The sequence below is a fragment of the Corapipo altera genome, unplaced genomic scaffold, assembly GCF_003945725.1.
Source record: "Corapipo altera isolate COAL_440 unplaced genomic scaffold, ASM394572v1 0, whole genome shotgun sequence".
NCBI lineage: Eukaryota > Metazoa > Chordata > Aves > Passeriformes > Pipridae > Corapipo > Corapipo altera.
Window position 1 is genome coordinate 6,938,367 of NW_020884872.1, and position 24,702 is coordinate 6,963,068.

Below are 24,702 nucleotides of genomic sequence, written 5' to 3' on the forward strand. Positions count from 1 at the left end.
TTTAGTTCATGGAACAGGTCAAATAGGCATTTATCAAACCATCTGGCTTTTTTTTTTTCCCCTTGGGAAACTGTAGTTGAGCTACAGAAGGAGCCACTGCAACAGGGAAGGTTTGGTTTTCCCTGTACTCAGGTTTCCTCTGGAAATCTCCAGTGCTAGTTAGAAAGAAGTAGCTCTTTCTGGACAGAGCACTGCAGATCAAACAAGGATACCTCAAGGCACATGTCTTGAAGCTGCTGGAGATGCCATCTTTTTGTTGGAAAAATGTGCAGGCAAAAAGGCAGCTTCCCTAGTTCATGCAGCAGCTGCTCCAGAGACTGAGGAGGTCACGACCATTTTGCACAGGAGCTGATGTTGGCTTTCCCCAGAGCTGTTTTCCCTGTGGACTGTGGGACCTTCTGTGGGGTTGCTGGGTGCCAGTGATGCTTGATCCTGAGGGCGTTAACTCTCCCTCACAGCTGGCCTGGCCTGGCCAGCATGGACAGACCTGACCCAAGGCACCTTTGCTGAAGGGTTGAGCCTTCTTTGAAAAAGTTCATTTATTTCCCCAGTTATCCCAGGCAATCACAGATGTAAGAGGGCACAGGAGCAACTAGCAAAAGGTCTTCATGCATGAATTTGTAGATTACCCACCAATTTTCAGCTGTTCTATGCCCAAAGTCCATCCCGTGTGTACCTGGGGGAAGGGGCAGAGGCAAGGGCAGCTCATCTCAGGTTTAGCCACCATGGTGTCCATACTGAATCACCACCTCAGCAAAGCATGAGCCAGGGCAGCTCCCACTCCGCTGCTGCCACTCCAGCACCCTCAGGGCAGGCAGGAGAGGAAGCCACATTCATGTTCAATTTGTTGGGAAAGGGAAGGTGTAGGGGAAATGGGGCTATGGAAAATATTTTGATAGTTTCTTAAAATTAATTCCCATTTTTATTCCTCCTTCATGACATTTTAGCACTAATAAAGGGTTGTATGTATTGCATCATATCATATGAACATGTACATCATAGTATGATAAGCCATGTATAATGATTTAATATCATTAAAAATCAAAGACGTATTTCTATATAGTCACATATTTCAAAGTGTTTCTGCTTAACACAAATGCAAGTGTGGTCAGGCTCTAAGTGAAAGTATTTATGCTGCAATAAACAGCTTGCCATTTCCTCTAGACCATGAAAGGACAATCATATGCACCCATTTGAGTAGCCTACAAAAAAACCCACCAGAGTTATTCAAGGATCTCAAAAAAAAAAAAAAGGGGGGGTCAAGCAGTTAATTTATTTTTGTGAGCAAAATATCAAATTATTTTATTAATGTGCTTTGATACATAAAACATTATAATTCTTTCTGGTCATATTAGCAGCTTTCATTGAAGATTTCAAAGATAAAACATGTAAGATGCCATATAAAAGAAAATGACAGCATGGTTGGTTAATATGGCGTAATATGATACAGTATGTGGTACACATTAGTGGTGGACATACAAAATATTTAGTAGAGCCTGGTTGCATTTGTCATCACCATGCTTTGCCCCTGCTGCCATGCCATGAAATAATCTACAAATAAAAACAGTGTATTCCTTGTAACCATATATTAATTGAATAAAATTAAATACATTGAAATGACACTAATAAGTATGTTGTTAAGTAGCTTTGCCTCAGAGAAGAATATTTTGACAAACATGGGTCCATCTGGTTCTCCTGCATCTGTGCCAGGATAGCAGGAGAATGGATCAAAATCCTGTCGAGGTACAGGGAACATCACAAGTCTCTCAAGGCAAAACTCAACCTTGCTGCTACTCATCTTCCACAGAGCTCTGTGAGTATCCAGGAGGCTCTGAGACACCCAAAGGGCAGGTCTCTTACCCAGAGTGGGACCCAGCCTTGAACCAGATCCCATCAGCTCCTGGGGGAATCTGGAGCCAGATCCAACCAACCCAGCCTGGAAGAGTTTGGAGCCAGTTATGTATCATAGGCCCACAGTACAAACTTCTCCCTAATGACTAAGTAGGTGTAAGGACTAAACGCTTAAGCAGGACCCATGGTTGGTCCACACAGCCCTTGGACTATTTGCACTGCAACACAATCACTGTAAAAAGTGCTGGGAGGCAAAAAGAAGAGGAGTCGGCCTCAATATTCTTTTCCCCCACGCCAGAAGAAACCCCTTCAGTCTGTCCATCCATTTGCGTGGTGTTACTGTAGACTTCGGTGGCGTTTGACACCTCTTCAGGAAGGCCCATCTGGAGCAAGAGTTTGGAGATAAGGCTGTTGAACTTGCTCTCTGTGGTAGACCAAGGCTCTTCACTTGGGGTCGGACTCTCAGACGTGATGTTTAGCTCCACTGGGTCGAGACAGTAACCTTCTGGAGACCTCTCGTAGAGCACGTCCGTCAGGTCAATCCCAGCTACTGAGGAGGGGGAGGCACAAGGAATATCCCTGACAAGCCTGTAATTCTCCATCCACTCCTTGAGCCACTCGATGCGGCAGTCGCACTCCCAGGGGTTGCGAAACAGGTACAGCCGCCCGAGGAAATACACCGGTTCGAAGACAGAGAAGGGCAGGGTCGTCAGGTTGTTGCTGTTCAAGTGCAATGAGACCAGGCTGGTGAGGTTCTCAAAAGCCCCTTCCTCGATGTAGCTGATCCTGTTGCGGTCCAGGTAGAGGATCTCCAGCTCCCCCAGGTCCCTGAACCAGGTGTTGGAAATGTTCCTGAGAAAATTCCCCCCCAGGTTGAGCATCTTCAGGCGCCTCAGGCCATCAAAGGAGTTTTCTGGAAGCTCACTGATCAAATTGTCATTCAGGTACAGGTACTCCATCTTCTGACAGGCCTGAAAGGCTCGCTCGTGAATGACATTTATCTTGTTGTCCTGCAGATTCAGGTACTTCAGCTTGCTCAGGCCCTGCAGGGAGTTGTAGGCCACCGCTTCAATCCTGTTTCTCTCCAGGTAAACGTGGGTCAGGTTTTCCATGCCCCTGATGGCACCTGGGATCCTTCGGAAGTTGTTCTGGAAGCAGAAGAGCTCCTGCAGAGCAGGCAGCTCAATGAAGATCCTGTCTGGGATGTTGAAAAGGTTGCAGTCCGCCAGGTCCAGCCTCACCAGCCGTCTGAGGGCGGTGAAAGTCCTCGTGTGGAGATAGCGGATGTACTCGTTGTGGGCCATCTTCAGCTCGGTCAGGCTGGGCAGCCCCTTGAAAGCCCCCGGGGTGATGAAGGAGATGTTGTTGTGGTTGAGCGACAGGGATTTGAGGGAAGGCAAGGTCCCGAAGGCCCTCTCAGAGAGGAACTTGATGCTGTTTTTGTCCAGGTTGATAGAAGAGGCTTCACAAGGGAACTCGCTGGGGATCTGCCCCAGGCCGGCACGGTCGCAGAGGACAGAGCAGCTCCGCTCCTGGGTGCACACACAGTTGGGAGGGCAGGACCGGACACAAGCCCAAACCCCATGGACATGAGGGATCCAAAGGATCACTGCCGGGCAGGAACGCACCATTGCCCACGGAGGCGTGGCAGGAGAGAGTAGGGATGCACTATTAGCAAATGTATTAGTCACCACAAGAAAAACAAATTTTGCTGTCGTTGCCTCCTTTCTAGCCAGGCTAATTGCCACCTGTACTCCAGTGCTGAGCAACAAGCTCTTGTGAAGGATTCCTAACAGTCTTCTGTGGGGGTTTTTAAACCCACTGAGAATATATGTCATCTAGAACATCATCTCTGAGTAACTGCTCTCTCCCCAAGGGAGGGCCCACCTAGACTTTAGTATTTCTTAGTGTCTCCGTGACTGGTATCTCTGCAGGCTGGTGGGGACATGGTTTGGCCAGGCAGAAGGTAGAGATTTTTTGGCCAGGGAGCAAGCAGAGATGTTTTGAAGGTCAGCATCTATGGATTATAGCAGTATTTCTGTGTGGGGAAGAGGGGAGGGTAGTGTATGCTGAGTCAGGCAGTGAGCAGGAGAGATCAGCTGATTTCCTGGGATATGTAAAATTCATGATTTTTGCTGCTTTCCTTTGTTCATTCAATGTAACATTTCTCCACCAGAGCCAGTGCAGCACTGGAAGGGGAACTATCAGCTCTGAAGGATGTAGTACAGTGTTTAAAAACACATTCCCAGTGTGTACTGGTAGAACAGCATGACTAAAAACAAATTAAGAGATATTGTTCAACCGCTTGCTTCGTGATCTCATCATAGATGAGATACTCTGCACCTCCAGCACAGTTTTTACTGTTTTGCCAATTCTCAAGAGAGTCATCATAGTGCCTTATGTTTGATGGAAGCAGCCACTTTGTCCTTTATAAGCCTGACATGAGAGGTGTGTGGCTGTTGTTTCTTTTCAGGTTAGTCCCATGCAGGTGGGTGTACAACAAGGAAGAGAAGAAAGCTCTTGGGGAGAAATCAGAGAAGAACAAAAGGAATGGGAGACATGAACCTCCATAAACGGGCACTTTTTGTGGGGAAAAAACATCCAGTCAACAAAACATCTGCAAAATTAATTATTTTTTTTTATGCAAAATGTTTTTTACCTTCGAAAGAGGGGAAATTCAGGTTAGATATATGGAAGAAATTCTTTACTCAGGATGGTGAGGCACTGGCACAGGGTGCCCAGAGAAGTTGTGGATGCCCCATCCCTAAAAATGTTCAAGGTCAGGTTGGATGAGGCATTGAGCAACCTGGTCTAGTGGAAGGTGTCTCTGCCCATGGCAGAGGGGTTGGAACTGGATGATTTTTAAGGTCCCTTCCAATACAAGCCGTTCTCTGATTCTATGAAAATAAACTCATTAGAGAAGAAGAACTGAAGGCAGAGCCCATTTTGTAATTGCTCTCCCAGGCATATCCTACCTGCTACTCAACAAAATGAGCAGCCACACCAGAGAACTCCATGTAGTCCCTAGCAGGAAATGGTGCTATTGCTCCTGACTGGTTTTTCTGCTTCAGTTTATTGGTTCCCACATAAGCATAATTCTTTTTTTCTTTTTTTTTTTCTAAAAAAAACCCATAAGATACCAACAGCCACCGTTATTACAGCCCTGCTGGGATTATGGTGCTGCTGCTGTTGTGGTCATGTCTGTCCCCCAGGGCCAAGGGACAGGCTTTCCCCCCCACTCCTGTTGAGTGTCTGGACAGGGAAGCTCCCAGCAGTTTGCAGCACAGCGATTGCCCACTGCAGTTGTATTCCCAATGGGCATTTTTATTAAGACAGACTTGTGAGGTGATATGCCAGGAAGCATCAGCTTCAGCAAGCATCAAGCTTTTATTTTCGCAGTCCCTGAGGCTTTAATGTACAGAACAAATGACAATTCAAGCTGCAATTTCTCTGCCTTTCCTCCACTCTTTTCGAAGGCAACATGCATGGGACTGTGTTTAGGAGTTACACTGCCTGTGGCTTCTGCAAGCAGGAGACTTGCAAAAACATTTGCTGGGCAGGTCTCCACTGAAGGGCATCAATCCAGGAACTGCCCAGACGGTTCTGTTCAAACCATCCTGGTCACTGCATGTGGAAGAGGGATTTAGATACACGGAGGACTTTAGCTGTGGCCTCTTCATCAAAATTCGGGTCCCATCATGCCTGGCTATGCTATCGTGACTGGAGAATTAGCAAAACAGCATCACTTCAAGGATAAATGATAGTGAAGGACTCTGAGAGGTGGAAAGGATTTCAGACAGGTTGTCATTTTGTTTGTTTGTCTGCTCTCCTCCTTTTTCCCCAGCCCTTATCTAACAGCCACAGCTAAAGGAAAGTCTCCTTCAGACAGGGCCCTGGGAGGATAGCAGCTGAGGAGCCCAAGGACAAGAGGGGGGAGAACACACTGGGCTCAGATTGCTCTTTCTTTGTTCAGCCTGCCCAGGGGCTGCCTCGCTCCCTACCCTTTGCACCAGCCCACCCCAGTGCCTGCCAACAGGGGCATATGTTGTTTTTGTCAGGCAGTTACATAAACTGAGGGCCAGACAGATTAAGGATTTGCCTGTTCCCAAATGCCTGACTGCAGGTGGCTGTCTGGAAAACGATGGATGTAAGTATTGCTGCTGTTCTGAGAGCCTTGTATGGGCTCAGGGTGACATCCAGAGGGGCATATGTGCATAGGCTGTCCTATAGGTGAGACTGTCCTGAGCAAGTTCAATGCTTAAAACCACCTGCCCCAAGCTCAGTCACATCTCTGGCCTTCAGAGCAGACCTGTACCCACTGGTTTGTGCACTGTGTGTAGGGTAGGAACAAGTCTGCTGATAACCAAATCCCCTCCTTCCCCTCCCTGCTTCTTCTCTAATCACTCAGTTAAGGAAATATTTGTACCCAAGCCATATCCAGCCTGTTTTCCTTACACACAAGTGCCAAATCTGGGTCTTCCGCAAGTGGCATTTCACAGCAGACTTCCAAGATCCCTGTTTATAAGTGTAACTCTTTGCATTGTGCAGGACATGAAAACAAGCACTTGAGGACCATCCCATGAGAAAATATCCCCCCACCAATAGGAGCTCAGAGATGTCCCTCAGCACCTCAGTCTTTGTGGCAATTTCTCCCTCTTTCTCTTGCAAAGGAAGCTGGAAAACACTCTCCACCTGAACCCCACTAAACCCTCAGGAGAGCTGTTGCTCAGAGCACAGGAAATTAGCTCTCCCCTGATTTCTGACCAACATAGCCTTAAACATTCCCACCTTTCCCACCTTTCCCACCTTACTCCTTCCCCAAAAAGGATGTTCTTTTCTTTTAATGTTCACAGACAGGGCAGTGGCTAGAAGATGCCTCCAACTCATTGACACAAAGGGTGCTCAAATGAAATGCGTGTTTTCGAAAAACAGTGAAATATAGCAGTAAGGTCAAAAATATTTGCGACATTAAGGAAAAAACAAAATTCCTCAGGGATGATCTCTTTTGCTTTTTTAAATACTACAGTAAGTCAGTATTCGGAAGAAACAGTGAGAGACTAAAAAAAAAAATTAAAAAAATGTTGCAGAGTTTTAAGAAAGGTAAAGAGACAATGATTGCAATGATTGAGTATTTAATCACCACCTTTCCAAATGATCTATCTAATCCACTACTGGGTAAAGCAGAATAAGTGTATACTCACCATTTAAAACGATGGCAAACATTACCTTGATTATTCCCTAGTGGCATTTCAGGTCTTGCAAGCAAACTTGAGGGATCTAAAAGCACATGGGAAGAACAGAGACAGGTTTCATCCTCTGTCATTTCCTTGTATCATTTGTCCACAAAATGATCTATGTTTAGAAAGGAAGATGAAGAAAAAAACTCTTCTCTCATACACTTCCAAAATGAAGAAGTCCCCAGCACCTTCCTGGTGAGTATCTTTCTTCCACCACTGACCTTCTCAGGGAATCCTGCAGCTTTCTGCCACTGCTTTTCAGGAGCTCATCCGCATCCTTCCCACCAGGTGTGCCAAGGTCAGGTTCCTATTATCTGCTGTGGGGAAAGGTCACCAACAGTAACAGGCTGGCTGCCTCCCCAGGAAATAGGTGGTGGTACAGAGGAGCGTAACCAGCTTAGGATCAAATAGTTGAAACTAAAATTCCCGACAGAAATCATCCAGATGTGTTGCTTACCTGGCCAGGCAGTGTCTGTGTCCTCCCTCCTGCTCATGAGGCTGCCATTAGCCACGCGAGTCAGCCCCTGAAAAGTTGGCATTTTTTTCTCACAAGCTATCATTTAATGGCAGGAAAATCCTCTGTATCAGAGGAGGATTAGCAGAGATGGAAGAATGTGTCTGTCCTCTAAAGCTCCCAGAGCAAAACAGGGATTGCACACAAACCAAACTGATGCTTTCTCCCCTTTGCCAACCTACTCTCCCCCCACCATAAAAAAAAAAAAAATACAGTCCAGAATTGGACTGCTGCCACTCAGACAGCATTGCTGAAAGTCATTACTCCACTCTCCATTATGTAAGGGTAGAAGAGGTGGGAGGGTGCAGCCTAAATGGAATTAAATTTGGGGGCAAGCACAGGCTTATGGCTTCCCTTCGTTGAGCTCTCCAAGCAGACGGAGCTTGGGACTCTCCCCATGCACATTTTCCCAGCCCCAGTATGGCTCCCACACTGCTAAAAGGATGCCAGTGTGCTTTGCTGTGCTGGGAATTGCTCCTGAAGGACAAGGACAACCACACTGGGAGAAGGGTCAGCAAACCCTTGCTGGAGCTTGCATGGTGTATATAGCCCTTATAATAACAAACTCTGCCCTGTCTATGAGTGTGTTTTGCTTGTGATGCTGCAGCTGGTGCGTGGAAATCATAAGGACAGCTTCTGTACGTGGTGATGTTTTAGCATTCAGGATGTGAATTGGTTTATAAAGCCTTTTCTGACAGAATGATGATGGTTTCTTTGGAGAGTGGGGGCTGAATAAGTGAGTTATCTCAGCCTCCCATGCCTTAGGTAATTGCATTCACCATGTCAGAGGGAAAAATAGCTCTACTCTTTATTTCTAAGTGAATTATTCTGCTTTTTTTTTTCCCCAGGAAATGGAATACCTGATGAATTTATGCTTGATACAACAGGAAAGATTCAGCTGGGAACCAGCCTGCTGCTGCTCAGCTCTTCCTGCAAATTAAAGCACCCAGATACACCAGGTTTATTTTGGTTTGGCTTTCCCTTAGTCTCAAGGAATCTGGCTGGCACCTCCGGAAATTTGTGTCTGTCTCAACAGCATGAGCAGGCTGGCTGTGGGGGCAGCCTGGAGGGGAGGGGATGACCCAAATAGCACTGCTCTTAGCTGAAGGATACCTTTTCCCACCACCCTGCTGTAACAACCCCCACAGCTTTGCACCTCAGTGCTTTGCACTCTGCTGTTTCGCAGAGGAGGAAAGAGATTTGCAAAAGCCACAGACAGGCACGTTGCAGCCTCTGCCACGGAGCTGAAGCTGCTGGAGACTTTGTGGGGACAGAAGTGGCATTGTCTGGGTGCTCACTACTGACAGGGCAGCTGATGGTTCCCCTGAAAGTCCCGATTCCCACAGGAATACCAGGAAGCCTCAACCCACCTGATCACAGAAAACAGATCACTGGCCTTTCAGCCATGGAAAAAACAAGGGGGGAGGAGGACAAAGTGCTGTTCTCTGCTTTTCCTTCCCCAGCAATTACGAGAGCCCTAACTGTGGTACCGGAAATCGTGTCTCCTCCCAGGTGCACACATGCTGTCTGCAAGGTGGGAGGCAGTGTGCAGGGAAGGTATGTGGGACTTGGGCACAATTTGTTGTGTGATCAGTTGGCAGCTCCCCAGGGGTTAGACCTGCAGCTTGGTTTGCACGGCAACAGTAAATCAGAAACCAGGAGGGGCTGATCTGCACCAAGGCACCACATTTCTGCTGAGATTTTGGGGCTCCCCTGTGCTGAGCACCTCAGCAGTCGCTTCTGGGGTCGTGGGTGCCTAGTGTACAGTAGGTGCCCACTGTAGAATCAGCAGCTCTGGTGCTGTTAGCAGTGCTGCTGAAACCAGCTGCTGCAGGAAGGCTGGCAGGGAACATCCCGCAGCAGCAGCCTCACCATAGACCAGCACATTTGTTAACTCCTGCAGGAGCTTCTGACAGCAGCTCTGCCATCAGCATCCATCCCACATACACAGCTCAGTGACTGCAGCTGGCCTGGCGATCCAGCCCAGTCCCACTCCAGACTTTTCTACTGTGGCTGGAGGTAAAACAGCAGAAACAGCCCGTGTCCTGCCCCATCGTGAGCCCCACCCACCCACAGCCTCACCAGCAAAACTGTGTTGCACACCTGGAACTCCTGCCTGACCAGCAGCAGCAGCCCCAAGGCTCACAGCAGTGTATTTCTGTGTGTCATCCATGGGCAGGAGCCTCACTCAGCTCCAGACCTCAGCACAGAGATGGTATGAACATCTCAGCACATGCCCTGGGGGGAGGCTGGGGAGCTGGGAATGGGAGGCACACTGAGGCCACAGTTTCTAGGAAAGTCTCCCACAGTCAGGGAGCATCACCCTGAGAGCAGCTTCAGCAGGTGCACTGCAGGTGCACCAAGCCAGACACCCAGTGGCTCCCATGAACTTCTGGCAACTTCTGATTCATTTCCTCATAACCTTTGGTCCTGAAAGGGCATGACAATGCAAGAAAGAGGCCAGAAAAGGAGAAGTTTCATGTTGTCTTAGGTAGAAAACCTTAAACACCAGAGGGTACATAAAGGAGACCAGCATTTATCCTTAAAAGAACCAAACTTGGGCTTTAAACCACACCTCAGCATTTTTCAGAGCATGACTCATGGCTGGTTAATGCTGAGGGTTGAGCACACTAGAGATGCTCAGTGCTGGGAAGCTGCTGTGGCTGCCAGGCTGGAAGCAGACTCAGAAGCTGCAGCCCTTGCTACTGCAGCTCTGTGCTGTTAATTTTTTTTGCCACTAAGGGCTCTTCCTCATGGTCTGCCCTTTTTAATCTCTAGGAACTCGGAGATGCCAGAGGTCAACAGAGCAGTGCATCTGAGACCAGAAAGCAGCAGAGCTCTGCTGCCACTAAAAAAAACACATTTATATCTGATCTTCCACCAAAAAAACTTGAAGAATTCAGTCCTGATTGGAGGAGCCTGCTCTGCTCCAGTAGTGTGTGCTGTGGGGACATAAACCTTGGCACAGCTTCACCAGCTGGCAGTGAAGAAAAGCCTGTCTTGCAGGACAAGCCTGTGCAGTCTTGACTCGAAATTGCTTCTAACAACCCATTTCTTCATGGCCAGGGGCATTCCATGCAACGGTGACTTAAGGATGTGTATGTAGCTCGTATCTCTGATACACATTGATATGATTTAAAATGATCACTGGGGGCTGTTTCTTGTAGCGGTTCCACTTCAGATTAAAACATTTGCTTCATTTTCAAAGGCTGGCTAAGAACAGCTGATGGGACTCATCTCCCCTAACTGAAGGTGAGAGGTCTCATCTTGCCTACTTTAGCCCACCTGTGGGCACCATCATGGCCCTCAGCAGGGCCCATTTTCACTGACAGGATGACAAAACAGCTGATGGTGTGCAGCTTTGGGGACACCTCCACACCATTACACACCAGTGCTGGGTTAGATAGAACCCAGGCATTGCATGTCCAGACCCTTCCAGCCAAGCACTGCCCTCTTCACAGCAGTGAAGAGGCAGAGTTGCTTGCCTAACTCCAGTGGCTGAACATCTTCAGTCCCCTGTTTTTAATCTCTGATAGCTGCTTGCATGTGTGGGACTAGTGCTGGGGGTTGAGGTCCCTGCGCCACAGAGCGCCCGAGCCCCTCCGCCTGCCCCAGGCTTTGGTTTCCTGAGCTTCTGTAACAGCACTCGCAGCTCGGTGCACACTTCCCCTCTTCTCACAGCCACGGCTGTGCTGCACAGCTGAGCCTTTCTTGTGCACGTAATCACTGGGGTGACCTTTGAAGAAGCTGCCTCAGCGTTTCTCGACGGGCCTCCTGTTGTCGGCTCTGCCCCGTGGGACCAGACTGCACTCAGGCTGGTCACACAACTGCTGCGCTCACAGCTCTGGATGGTGTAGGTTTGGGGCCAGAAGGTAGCCTCTGTGGTGGGATTACTGTGCTCTGAGCAGACCAGTGTGGCCGTGCTGGGGTTTGGAGCTGCAGCACAGACTGCGCCGCCACCAGAAATAGTGCTTGGTACACGCGCGATGTTGAAGATTACAGGAGATGCAGAAGCTGAGGAGCCAACCAGGACTTCAGGAGCAAAGATTAAAGAGCCTTTCCCTTGCTCGGAAGAGAGGACAGCTTCTCTTCTGCAGGCAGGGGTTTCATTTTTGTTCAGACTGAGGCCACCAAACTTGGCTCAGGCACAAAGGTCCAGAGCCCTGAGAGCACCTGTAGGTGTCATATAGGGGCTCTCCTGCAAGGCCTTCACCCATCCCTCCCAAAGGGGGTCCCATTTCATCCCAGGACCATCGGTCCTTGCCCAGTATGGGTGCTGCAGGTCACAGGATGTTGCTGGCCCTCTCCCTGTGTCACAGTCCCCTCATAGCCTGCCCAGCCCCCTCAGGCTGTGTCCTCGTAGGGCTGCCTTCTGCCAGTCCCATGCCAGCTGTAGAAGATCCACTCCACCTCAAGACACCCCTTGGACAGAAGGGTGTCGTGCCCCCCACAATGTCCTCCCCCATATCCTCAGCAAGGAGGGCCTCCATTTCACAGCAGCAGCTGCCCCGCTTTCCCTCCCACCCGAGTTGTGTCCCCCAGCGCTGCAGGCACACACACACTCATGGGCTGCCATCACAGAGCTGGTCTGAGTGGGAACAGTTTCCTGCCCATGGACTGAGAGCATGGGCAGTGCTGGGTACATCAGGATGTCCAAACCCAGCCCAGGGGCACAGCAGCCTGGCAGTGCCTCATGGCGCTCAGCTGGTTGCAGGCTGCCCACAGAAGTAACCCTGGAGGACTCTTCACCACCTGGTCCGTGGAAGGAGGAAGCAGGGATGAGACAAGTCAGCCAGTAGCAGCACTTGGCAAGAAACAGCTGCCAAAAAGCTGCTTACCCACGTGGAGGGTAAGGAAGTGAAGCCAAAAAAACAGCAGAAAGAGTCAAGCTGGGCACCAAATCTTAAGGTCCAGCCCAGCTGCTGCCCAGTGGCCAAGCCCCGCGGCAGGAGCTGGGGCCCAGGAGCCTGCAGCTGCAGCACGAGCATCTTCTGCAAGGGAACAGCACACTCTAGGGTAGGCAGCCTGAAGCAGATGCAATGCACAGCAAACCTCGGGCTAATGTGTTCATCTGTCAGCCCAGACCTCTGCCAATAGCTCAGTTAGACCAACCCCATGCAGACCCCACGCACAGGCAGCAGGGAGCCAGGGGGATGGAATGGAGCTCCATCAAGAACAAATCCTCCAGCTGCCTGGCAGTTGGAGTGGGACACAGACCCTCTCCAAGACTGCCCAGGCCACTGGCTTTTACATCAGCTCACCAGGTCTCTCCCAGCCCATCCTGTGGATGTGGTTTCATGTCTCCCTCATGCCAATCAAACAGTAACATTTCCAGCAAGAAAGGAGCAGTGTGGGCTGCTCTGCAGTGAGGGGCTGAGCATTTGCCATGGAAGAAAGTTCCTGCTTCCCACTGCAGTACATGTGTGTGGATGCAGTGCTGAAAAACAACACCATTTGGATTACCAGGTAACTCCCCACAATACCCAGAGCAGCCCTGGGGAAGGAGATGGAAGCTGGGCTCAGATCTGATTAACTAAAGCTGAAGAAGAACTTGAATCTACATCTCACACATCCACTCTGTGATTCTTGGCTTTGACTAAAACTGGCCAGCCACGCTCAAGCTTCTCTGTTCAGGGAAAAACCACTGCTGGTGAAGCCTGAGCAGGGGGTACAGCATCTGTGTTTCTGTGCAGGGTGGGGGAAGCCCTGCCCTCACTCCAGCCCCTGAGCAGCCCTCAGCTCAGTGAGCTGCACAGCATCACCTCGTGCCCAGCGTGTGTCCCAGCGGGCGGCTGCTGCTCACGTCACACCAGCAGACAGGGAAAGTAAAGGCTGGCAGCACCTGTACCAGTCAGCCTGCCCTCCCTGCTGAAGCCAAGGATGCCAGTGGTGTGGGCATGCACAGCCAGGCAGCCCTGGGAGGGTTTGGGCTCATGACACTTTCACCAGCAGCTGGGGAGCTGCTCTGCCACAGCCTTTCAGCATCTGTGAGGTCATTTCTATCCTATGTAATACAGAGCTGCTTGTCTCCTGCTGAAGTCCTCATGCCATGCTTTCCACAAGGCAGTGGCTTCCTGCAGTTCCTTGTTATCTAATGGGAATGCTGCACAGTACACCCAGGAAGGCAAGGACACATGGCAGTGAGCTCCTCTTAATTTCCCCTTGGTGGCTGGTGAGTCCATTCATCCTAATAAATCTGCCTCCACAGCCACATCTGAGCAATGCCCAGTGAACTTACATACAGCACTGCAAACACCTCTTGAAACAGCCCATCTGCACTAAACACACAACAGGCCATACATTGTCCAGGCCAACAGCCCTCCCATGGCTCATGAGACAGTTTATTCACCTCCTAGTGATTCATCTCTCCCACCTCCATGACAGGAGCAGTGCCACCTTCTCTCTCCTATATAGTGTCAACATTTGGGGCAGGTTCATCACTTACCTGTCTCTGCTTAGCTCAGACATTTCTATCAGGAGCCTGCTCTGTAGCCAGGTCAGATACTCAGGGAGAATGAACCAGAAGCCCAGGAACTCTTGGATGAAGGGATCTGGGGGGCTACAGCTGCGCTGCGATGTGATTTTCACTCCACCTGTCGTGGTACTTTCCCCTGCCTGACTAACATTTCTGAATGCCAAGTAACAAGGAGAACTCCAACATGCCAACCAGCCATAATCACCTGGTAATAGACCTAAAATAGAATCTATTGTCTGTAGAAGTTGCTGGCAGGAAGGAAAGGAGTAAAGCATCAAATCAGGAATAAACTTCAGTACCATAATAACAAGTACATTATACCAGAGGTTAGATCAACATACAATTACAGACGATCTGGAAGATTTCTTAAATGAACTTATCATGCTTTACTGAGTATGCAATGGCCATGCATTCCGTTAGTAATCAAGCTCAGATCAGGTAAAGAACTGGAATGAAAATATAGCAAGAGAATTCATGAAAAACTGCTCATTGTGGTTGAGTTCTCTGTGTACTGCAATACAAAGAGCCACACACACACACCTTTCAGCCATGCCCCCTCCTAGCAAAGGGAAGGGGCATAAGAAAACTTCCAGGGCTCCTCCCCACAGTTGCATGAGGAAAAGCTCCCCACAGGGTGGGGGAATGTGTTGGGCCACTAAGAAAGGATGTCTCAGACAGAAGACAAAGAAACTCAGGGAGTCCAAACATGGTGCACTTGTAACTCTGGTAAGAAAACACAGTATTGCTCCAGAGCACCCCAGAGGGGAGATGGAGCAGTCGCTGGGATCAGGAGCTGCCCTGGGAGCAACAAGTGCAGCCATCAGCAGACATCTGTCATGCTCCTCTCCCCAGGCTTCCACCAAGCCCATCTGCAAGGGGTTTAGGTTCTCCAGCTCCAGTAATGCAGCTACTCACACATCCCCCACCTGACATATGCAGAGTTTTTACACGGGTCTAAGATGATTAAAGCTAGCAGAGCCTGGGGGTGGGAGGGGAGCAGCCACTGCAGGAGTTAAGCTCAGATTTACATCCACATATTCTGCTTCCTACTCATTCCCTTCCTGTGATCTTATGGGCTGCTGCTACCTCCTCCTCCGTGTCAGCCCTGGGCGTCACCAAAAAAAGTCCCTGTGGCATGACATGGCAAAGACAGCAAATCCCCCACACTGGGGATATTTATGGATCACAGAAGTACAGCACTTCTGCTCATCCAAAAGGCTTTGTTTCCTGCCAGCTGCAGAAGACCTCGATACCTGGGGGAGAAGGGATTCAACAACTTTTTCCGAGACATTGAATTGACAGTGGCAGAGGAGGCAGCTCTTGGATAGGATTGGCACTGAGTCCTAAGTCTAGTACCTGGCAATGGGAAGAGAAAGCTCCACTCCTGCCAGCTTGACAGCAGCAGCACTGCAGCCTGCTCATCCCTTAACCGTTTCTAGGTTGCATCCAGGGATGCTGTGCAGGTTGAGTCAGATTCACAGGAGCCCGCAGACAGGTGGGGAAAACCCTCTTTGCTCTTGTCAGAAAAGCTGTGCCACAACAGCTGGGCTTTAGCAACAAGTGTGTTGCAACACGCTGCTGGAGGTATTGTGCCTGATTTGAGTTATAATAGAGAGAAGAGAGTATCTGCCCTCCTTGTATGGTGGGAAACAGAAAATAAACGAGGAGGTAAACAATGTGTATGAGGCAGGGGCAGGGAGATGCTGCAGAAGCACACTGATGAAGCCGAGCTGTGGGAAATGAGATGGAGGGCTAGATGTTCAGCATTAAAAAAATCACACCAGGGCTCTGCAAGATACCACAGCCCTCAAAAAAACCTGCCTTCTACCCAGAATTTCTCACTATGATTATTATTTCCCTTTGATTTCAGCAGCTGTCTCACTTCTCTGAGACTTACCATGTTGTGCAAGGGAGACACGTTTTGGTACATGAGGGTGTGGGAGGTGGAAAGAGCAGCATGACAGGTCGTGCAGGGCAGCAGTCTCGGGGCATCCAAAACATATCCTCTCCCTCCTTGGCACTCTCTTTCACAGCAGCCACTCAGGTGCACTTGGTGACAGCCCATCCACAGTCTCTCTCTTTCCTATCAGAGCAATGGGCTCACCACTGTAACAGAAATGCTAATCTTAGATGGGGAAACCTCCCTCCTTGAGGCTGCAAGTGGTACCATTGAAAATCTGCAAAGAAAGAGCAGACTATGGAAGCAACGAATAAAAGCACCAAGATGGGACACACTCAGATTATTATTTGGGGTAGATGCTAAGTGGGTACCTTGACAGAACATCCTATCAGGTCCCAGGGACCCTTCCAGTGCTGGAAGTTGGCTGCATGTTGCTTGAGGGCTGAAAGGCTACAGCCTCATCTCAGGATGCAGAAAAGAGGAGAACACACAGGTCCCTCACAACTGGACAGGTAGTTGCATCTGCAGGGGAATGGGTTGAGCAGCCAGGGCAGTAACACAATACAGTGAGGTTGGCTTATGCCAGTAAAGCCCAGATCTGGATACACCTTGTCTGAGCCCCACCCCTGCAGCTCTAGGGCTGTGCCGGGCAGGAGCACCTGTGTTTAGATGGCTCCGTTCACACTTGAGTGACCTAAACAGGATTAGGTGTTCGCCAGGGGTTGTCAGCAGCTTAAACACCCTCAAGGCTCTGGGCCTGAATGTTTGATCCACCAAAGCCAGAAGCGGTTTGGGAGACGTGGGGCTTTAGGCAGTAGCTGAGGGAGATCGGAACATTATATTTATTCAAGCATGGAACGTGCCTTCCTTTCCATACAGAAATCTGTTTGCCTTTCCTCCATCGTGCCTGTGCAGGACCTACCAGCCCAGTCCAAACACGCTCCGTCAGGTGTCGCTGGGGCACTGCTCACACACCTTATTCCGTGCGGGAAGCCCAGCCCCAAAGCGCTCCCCGAGCTCCATCCCACGCCAGCCTGAACTGAGCATTTGCCACCACTCCCCTGGGAGTGTGCAGGGACAAACTGTGCTACTGAGCAACGTCACCCACGGTTCATACACCAGCAGGTTTTTCAGTGCTCCCCTGACAAACAGCAGCCCTGAGCTCCCTGGTTTCCACTGCACGGAGAGAGCCAAACCCACATCATCCTCTCCCTAAAGTGCCCCACCAACAGAAGCAACGGGCCGGCACGGATCAAAAGGGGACTATCCCCCCCTCCTGTTGAAACCATGACACTGTGCAGTGAAATGAATACATAATGCCAGCGGCTTCTGTCTGGCAGGAACGCGGAGTGAAAGAGGAGATGGGATTTGCAAACATTTCCGGGAGGGGGGGCGGGCGAGTTGAAGCATCGCCTTCTGTTTCCTGGACAGCTTCTGCATTTTGCATTGAGCAAATCTGTAGATAAAATACAGCAGCAGCCTCAAGAGCAGAGACCAGACCCCAAGATAATTCCCTCATCCACTGTGAAAGCCCTCACACGCATCTCTCGCCACCACAGCCCCTCTCCAGGCCACTGACCCTGGCCCCGTGCCCAACAAACACTCAGGCAGATAAAAAAATCAAGGCTTAGAGACTTTGGGCACCAGCGCAGCAGAAGCTGCAAAGGTCACAGTTTGGCACTGTAATTAATTTTGGAGTGGTTTTTTTTGTCTTTCATGCAAAGTCCACAGCAGAAGTGGGGAAGGAACCATCTCTTCAGGAGGTCCTATGGGCATTGTCAGACCCCTGCCTGTCTTTTCATACTTGAAAGGGGAAATGGAAACATTAATAGAAACTCAAATTAAAAGACTTGGGTGCCTGCTTTCCATCAAATCTGACATAAGGCAAGAAAGCTTAACTAGGGCCTAGAAAAGCACTAATTATCAAATGGAAAATTAACAGGTAATTTGTCTCTAATGTGAGGTAATCATTTCTAGGGGAGGAAATAATTAAATGGGGGAATTAAATCACCAAGAATTTGCAGAGTGACCATTTCTGATGGGATTCAGTTAATGAGCTATCTGATAATCATGTCGGCTTCATTTTCTTCTCCTCTGGACACCAGAGGAGAGACAGAGAGCAGATTACTGCATTGCTCCCCTCCAGGCTGCAGCACCTTACTGAGCCTCAGCCTTCTGCCTTGCCAAAACCTGGGCGATGAAAAGCAAAAGCAGAAAGTAGACCACTGGTAAAACGCAGCTGTTAAAAAAAAAAAGTTAGAAAGAAAAATTAGTAGGTGAGAGGGAAGGAAGTTTGCTTTACAGAAATGGCTCACAGGGTCATGGCACACCCTGGTGCTTGAGCTTGGTGCCAAACAGGTGACACAGTGAACTAGAGGCAAAGTCCAGTGCCTGCGATGTGCAGGAAAGAGGGGGGTAAAAGGTGATTGCCCCTCTTTCAGGAACAAAAAAACCCTCATTTTGCTTTGGATTTCAACTATGTCCAAGCTGTCACTCGGTCCCAAGCAATGGGTGGGAGGTTGAGCCTCCTCCATGGCCGTCAATAGAAGCCAACCCACACGGTACCACTGACATGCGCTGGGCTGGGTGAGGGCACACAACCTCATTTCTGTCCAATTAGCCAGAGCAGTGCTTATGTCAGCATCATACTTCTGTGACAGCTCTGTGCCAGCTGCAGGAAGAGAAATGATCTCCAGCCTTGCAGAAGTGCAGAGCCACATGGGCAGACACCACCTGATCTCTCACAAAGCCTGCCAGCACGAAAATAACTTCTCAGAAACACTCGAACACATCTGAACAAGCAGAACGAGCCAATACTGGATCAGCACTTTGCATCACAAGGCTGCAGCGCTTGTGATCCAGCCTCCAAAGCCCTAAATTTGGATTTGCTTGTATTTGCTGCATCTTCAGACCAATGCCTGAGCTCACCTACTTTCAGTTCTGCCAACTCCTTAGGGCATTATGTGCCAAATTCTCTAACCACCCTCCTGGATGGAAAAACACAAGTATTTACACTGCAGGGCAGGGACTAATTTGTGGCACCTATAATGGGTTAGGCTCTGCAAGCAAAATAATATGGTCAGATCCGGGTGGAACTGAGGGGGGCAGTTACATTATCCACATCATACACAGGCTGTGTTTTTCCACATGTGAACAGGGGTCAAAGGAGGGAAACTGAAAGCTTAGGGCCCTCTCCAGAAATGGAATTCACTATTGCTGATCTGTAAAATGATTCTCCAAGTGCTTTGATTTTCCCTGATACTGCATATACTTGCTGCAGTAACACAAACTGATAGCTCTGAGACATCTTGAAGTTTATGCCTGAATGACAATAATACTAATAATGAAGCAAAACATGAAAGCTGTCAGTGTCTGTTAGCAAGTTCACATTACAGAACAAAATATTCTCTCCTGGAACATGCTGGGTCTTATGCAGATTCAACTTTTCTGGGTGACGCAAATGCTGTAAAAACAACTCTGAGTCATAGAATAAAATCACATAATTCCCCAAAGCCAAATAAGGACAAAACTCAGCCCACACAGCTCTGACTTCCCATTTTCCTGGTAGTTACAATTTTGTTTATCTTCCCTTCTAAACGATACCATTTCCTTGCTCTCACTGAAAATCCCCCCAAGCCCACAGTTGGTGTAAATACTGGTATTGTAAAAAATAAAGTCACCTCCCAGCATCTGCAAGGCCTAGTGTAAAGCCTGTTATGTGCTCTCTGGGACTAGCTTTGCTAATTGATATGAAGTCTTTATGAGGAACCTGGAAGGCACTCTCCCAGGCTGTCTGTAGTTTTATTTTGATAAATTTTTCACCAAGAGTTCATTTACAGCCCATTAGAGCCAGGCTTGGGTGTTTTATGAATGTAATACAGCAGCACACAAAGAGCACTTAATGTCTTAAGTCTTTAGAATGCTTTTTAATTTTGTAACACAACTGAATTGTTTCACCACCAGATTTCCTGTGCACCAAAGCAGGCAAGGCCTTATGCAAATAGCCTTGCAGTATGTAAGTAAAGCTTTCAGACTTGATCTGTGGGTGGTATAAAACATCATCACTCTGCTGTTGTCATATTGCATCAGCAGCTGCTGAGCTTTCCACTTTGAAACCTTAAGGACGTTTTATTAATAGGGTGGGAGGAGTTCTATGTAATAAACAGGATGTGATGTATTTGCAGTACCTGCAAACATATTGCTTTATTTATTTTCCTTCCCCTTGGCTTGACAGCACCCGCATGATCTGAGTGACTGTGCTGGAAATACTGGTTGCAGTGTTCACATGGCAATGCACCATAACCTTGATCAGCAAGTGAGACCCTTTTGTCTGCTTTTAATCCCTCTTTAGGGTCCAGTTTGGAAAGCACAGTGACATACCCCTGGCTTTACATTTTGGAAAGCATAAGTCTTCTCAAGAGTGTGAGAATGCAGCAGTGTGTTTGCACAGCGCTGCTGCCTGATGATTGACAGACCCGACACAACCGGTGCCTGCCTAAGATACACACACACTCCTGGGCACTTGAAGCCATTAACACAGCAAAGCCAAGACATACTCAAAGTGTGGGACTCGTAAATCAGAAAGGACAAACTGTGCTGTGACCTACCAGGGCTTTCACTCATCCCTCGGCCGCGGCGCCACAGCTCCAGCCAGACAAGCCATGCTTGCACAGCTGCAGCCCTTGTCAGCTTTCTGTTTGGTTATCCCTCCTTCTCCTCCCTGCTCTTAAGTCTTCCAAGTTACCACTAGTAACTGAATATATTTACTGAATAGAACCGAGGTCTCCAAGAACAGAAGAGATCTCATGCACATTTGACATTTTTGTGTTGAACAGTAACATTTATGTATTTGAGGCATGTTTTTTTCCACTGCCGTTTTTTTCAGACACAGTAAATTCAATCTGGTTTTAATGCTGGTATTTTCCCGAAAGCAGATCTCTAACAGAAGCTTTATCATCAGCACGTCACTCGAGGAAAAGCAAAAGTGGTGATTTACTCAGCCCCTTTAAAACTCCTGTATCATTAAATCCGGTGTAGCTCAAATGTTTGAGAACTCTTGAGAAGAAAATATGTCTCTATTAAAGCTCCAAGACTCTTGTCTTTTTGATTAAGGAAAAGCAATTCAATACTTCTGAGACCTCCCACGCCATATTCTTAAGAAGGAAAGCAGGAAACAGTCTATCTGACATTCCCCGTTTGGGGAGGAATAGAAATACTTCAGAGTTCCTTTATCTGTCATAAGCCTGCTAAAAAGAAATGATTGAGGTTTTTAACTTCCTTGCCAGCTTTAATCCATTGATAAGCCTGGAAAACTCAGTGCTTTCACCTGAGACTCACATGAAAGGACGAGTGAAAGTTGCAGATAAGCATCTCTTAAGAAGAGAAGGGGTATCATTATTACCCAGCCATCCTGGCACAGCATCTGTAGTGCTGTGCATGAGCTTAAGGGGAGTCACAGCAGTGACTCCACTTGGACAAATGATACATGTAATTGGCGGTGCAGTGCTGCCTATTGTAGCCACCAGGCAGCTCACAGAAATTCCTCAAAATACTGTTATTCATCTGCCTAACTTGTACTGTCATAAATACACTACCATGGGGTTTGTTGTAAGTGCTGGCCTTTCTTTTCCATCAAAGGGAATTTCATATATTGAAATTTAATCAAACAAGCTGCACAGCAAATTGGCAACAAGCCTTTCAGCCCAAATATTTGATTCTTTACCTGCGAATAGACATCATGATCAAATGTGAGGTTTACAGCCCAGGCAGGTTACTGGAGCATTCTGCTCCTTTAAAGTTAGACATAGATGTGTCCTATTTTAGCCTTGCACACAGAAAAGTGCAGTGTAAACACCAATACATTTCCAGGCTGCCGATGGATTTCACATCCTTTGCTTTTTGTCTTTCATCTCCTGGAAAAAGCTGCACCTCCATGTCTCATGTACGACAGACAAGGGGTGATGTGCCCACAAACCACCCAGGCTGGAGCTGTCAGCACCACTGGTGTCACACCAGTGCTGATTGTCATTCTGCAGAGGGCACTGGTGACTCCCCCAGTCAGTCACTGGACCATGGTCTGTAGAGTTTCACAGCTGTCATGCTGAATATTTTAAACAACTGAGTTTTGCCAAGTCAGAACACATTCACAAACTGAGAGATCATCTCAGGACAAAGCCTGTCCAGGAAAAAGCCTGTATTTTGGCACTGCAGCTTGGAGCAAGGGGCTGCCACAGCTGGAGTCTGTTTATGGAAGAGGTTTAAAACACAGCCTTAACTAATCTCTGAATTTCCTAAAGCCAAACATAAAACACTGTTTGTTTATTCCCCCAGACAGTCATTTCATCAGATAAAGTCTGTAACATCCGACTACAGTTTGCCAACCACACTCTCCCAGCTCACAGGTGATACTTTGGGGAGAGCAGAAATAAAACAGACCTAAGAGACTACCATGAAGCCCCTCCCTAAGAAGATCGCATTAGCATCACTCTGTATGAATCACAGAGTTAAAGCTCCCTGCTCCCATGAGTAATCCCATGGATTTGCATGGCCATTCAGATAAGATGCTACTCTTCTATTTGCTCCATACATATGGAGCAAAAGCTGCAGAACATATAGATGGGATCTGTGCTCCTGCACAGGTTTGTTATCCCGTGAGTCCACTGTGAGAGGTGGCTGGCATGTACACAGCCACACTGTGACACCCTCCAGAGGGACAATCCCAGAGAGGTTGTGGACTTCCCATCCCTGGAGGTGTTCAAGACCAGCCTGGATGGGGCTCTGAGAAACCTGGTCTAGTGGAAGGTGTCCTTGCACATGGCAGGGGGTTTGGAGCTAGATAATCCTTAAGGTCCCTTCCAACACTAACCATTCTATGGTCCCACTTGGGAAAAGGAAGTAAATAATGGAAAGGAGACATATCCCATGACTGATAAGGTGGGATGAAGTATAAAAAGATGGTCAGGAGTTTAGACAAGGGGAGAGACAATGAAAAAGATAGGAGAAAATTGATCAACAGCAGAGTCAGGAGATACTGAGCTCTCAGCTAGATGAAGAGGCATTAGGATAAATTAAAGATTAATGTTAGAACTTGAGGCATAAATCAATCTCACCATTGGCTATACCAGGAATTGAATTAATTTCTCATCACATGAAAGGGGCTTCAGCACTGTCTGGGATTTTTAGCATTTCCCACTAAAGGACAGTTGTTTTACATTATTTAAATCAGATAGGAGAAGCCTGGCTCCTCCCTAGCCTGGTTTACTGGCACTTCACCATGCAAACATGCATCCTGTGCCAGTTGGGCTGAGGAGACTTAAAGCAACGTGGGATGGAATTGTTCTGACAGTAATGCACTCTATTCTTGCCTATCAACAATCACCCTGCTAAAAGCCTGACAGCCTTCTCTACTGCACTGAAATCACTACTTCCTTACTCCCGAGCTGCTTCTTTTCCCGTTTGATCTGGAAAAAAATGGACATGTTTCTTTCCTGCCTGTTCCTTTATTAACACTGTAATATTATCCTACAGATAAGGTTCCCAGAGTACTTCAAAATGTGCTCTGAAAGTCACTGGTGACACAACACACAAGAACCACAGAAATCAAACCCATCTACCACCTTCATTTTAGCTGCTGCTTTGCTTGCTCTCCTGTGCCCAGCACTATTCCAGGCCAGCACTCCAAGGACCTCTAAGTGATACCAGTGGAATCATAATGGGAACTCTCTGCCGGGAGAAAAGCAAGAATAACCTGCTCCAGACCTATTTCTGAGGGCAGTACCACAGGTTAAATTAAGCTGGGTGGGGGGTGTCACCCCAGAGCCACAAGCCTTCCCTTGCCTCCTGATGCAAGGGAACAAAAATTTGATATTCAGGAGGGACAACAGGAATGAAGGGTAACACCAGCCACCCACAAGTTAAATGGCTAAACCCTACCCCCCATATTGAGAAGGAAACTGAGACATTTCTGTAGCAAGAGAGGGTCAATTCAGTGATATGTTCAAAAGGAAAACGTGGTATGTACCTTGTGAGCAGGGAAGGGACTCTGGGAAGCTCTGTATGGAAAGCCTGGGAAAGACTCTCATCCACTTCAGTCTCAGTATTTTTCTCACTTTGGCTCTTGCCAGCACGAACTGATCCAGGACATTTTCTCTACCCACAGAGCTGATCAGGCACATCCTCCTGCCAGCCTGCAAGCGTCAGCAGCCAGCTTGCACCAGCACCAACACACACAGCTGCCATCCCTCCTTCCTCCCCCACATCCAGTGTCTCTGCCGTTCCCAGCCAGCCCCTCAGCACATGGATTGGGACACAGACTGTGATCTGTCCCGTGACTTTAAAGCAGGAAGATCCTAAGCTTTGATCTCATTCCCACTTTGATTTTGACTTTGAAGGGCAAAGCCTGTGCCAGAGATTTACTGCAGCAAGGCTGAGCTGCCTTTCCCCCAGCTGGAGGGGGACTCTCTACAAGCCTCATTTACAGCAGCAAGAACCAACAGTACCACTGTGACAACCTGCTGCCTCCAAGGCTCGAGAAAGACCTTCAACTAAGCCTCATGAAGCAGCAAGGAAAGGACCATCCCCATCTGCCCACCAGGAACACCAAACCAGAAGTGGTGAGAGCTGCTGAACGTCAAAGAATCACAGAATGGTTTGGGTTGGAATGGGTCTTAAAAATCATCCAGTTCCACCCCCCTGCCACAGGCAGGGGCACTTTCCACTAGACCAG

The 24,702-nt window shown here is 48.3% G+C and overlaps 1 protein-coding gene across 1 annotated transcript; it reads right to left on the bottom strand.

Moving 5' to 3' along the window:
• Positions 1–1,338: 1,338 nt before the first annotated feature.
• Positions 1,339–24,281, bottom strand: NYX (nyctalopin). The gene is made up of 4 exons (XM_027636082.1): positions 23,998–24,281; positions 7,310–7,402; positions 7,053–7,203; positions 1,339–3,460 (listed from the first exon to the last, which is right to left on the bottom strand). Exons 3-4 carry the CDS (start codon positions 7,072–7,074, stop codon positions 2,061–2,063), a joined length of 1,422 nt encoding a protein of 473 aa, XP_027491883.1. The 5' UTR covers positions 7,075–7,203; positions 7,310–7,402; positions 23,998–24,281; the 3' UTR covers positions 1,339–2,060.
• Positions 24,282–24,702: the final 421 nt, after the last annotated feature.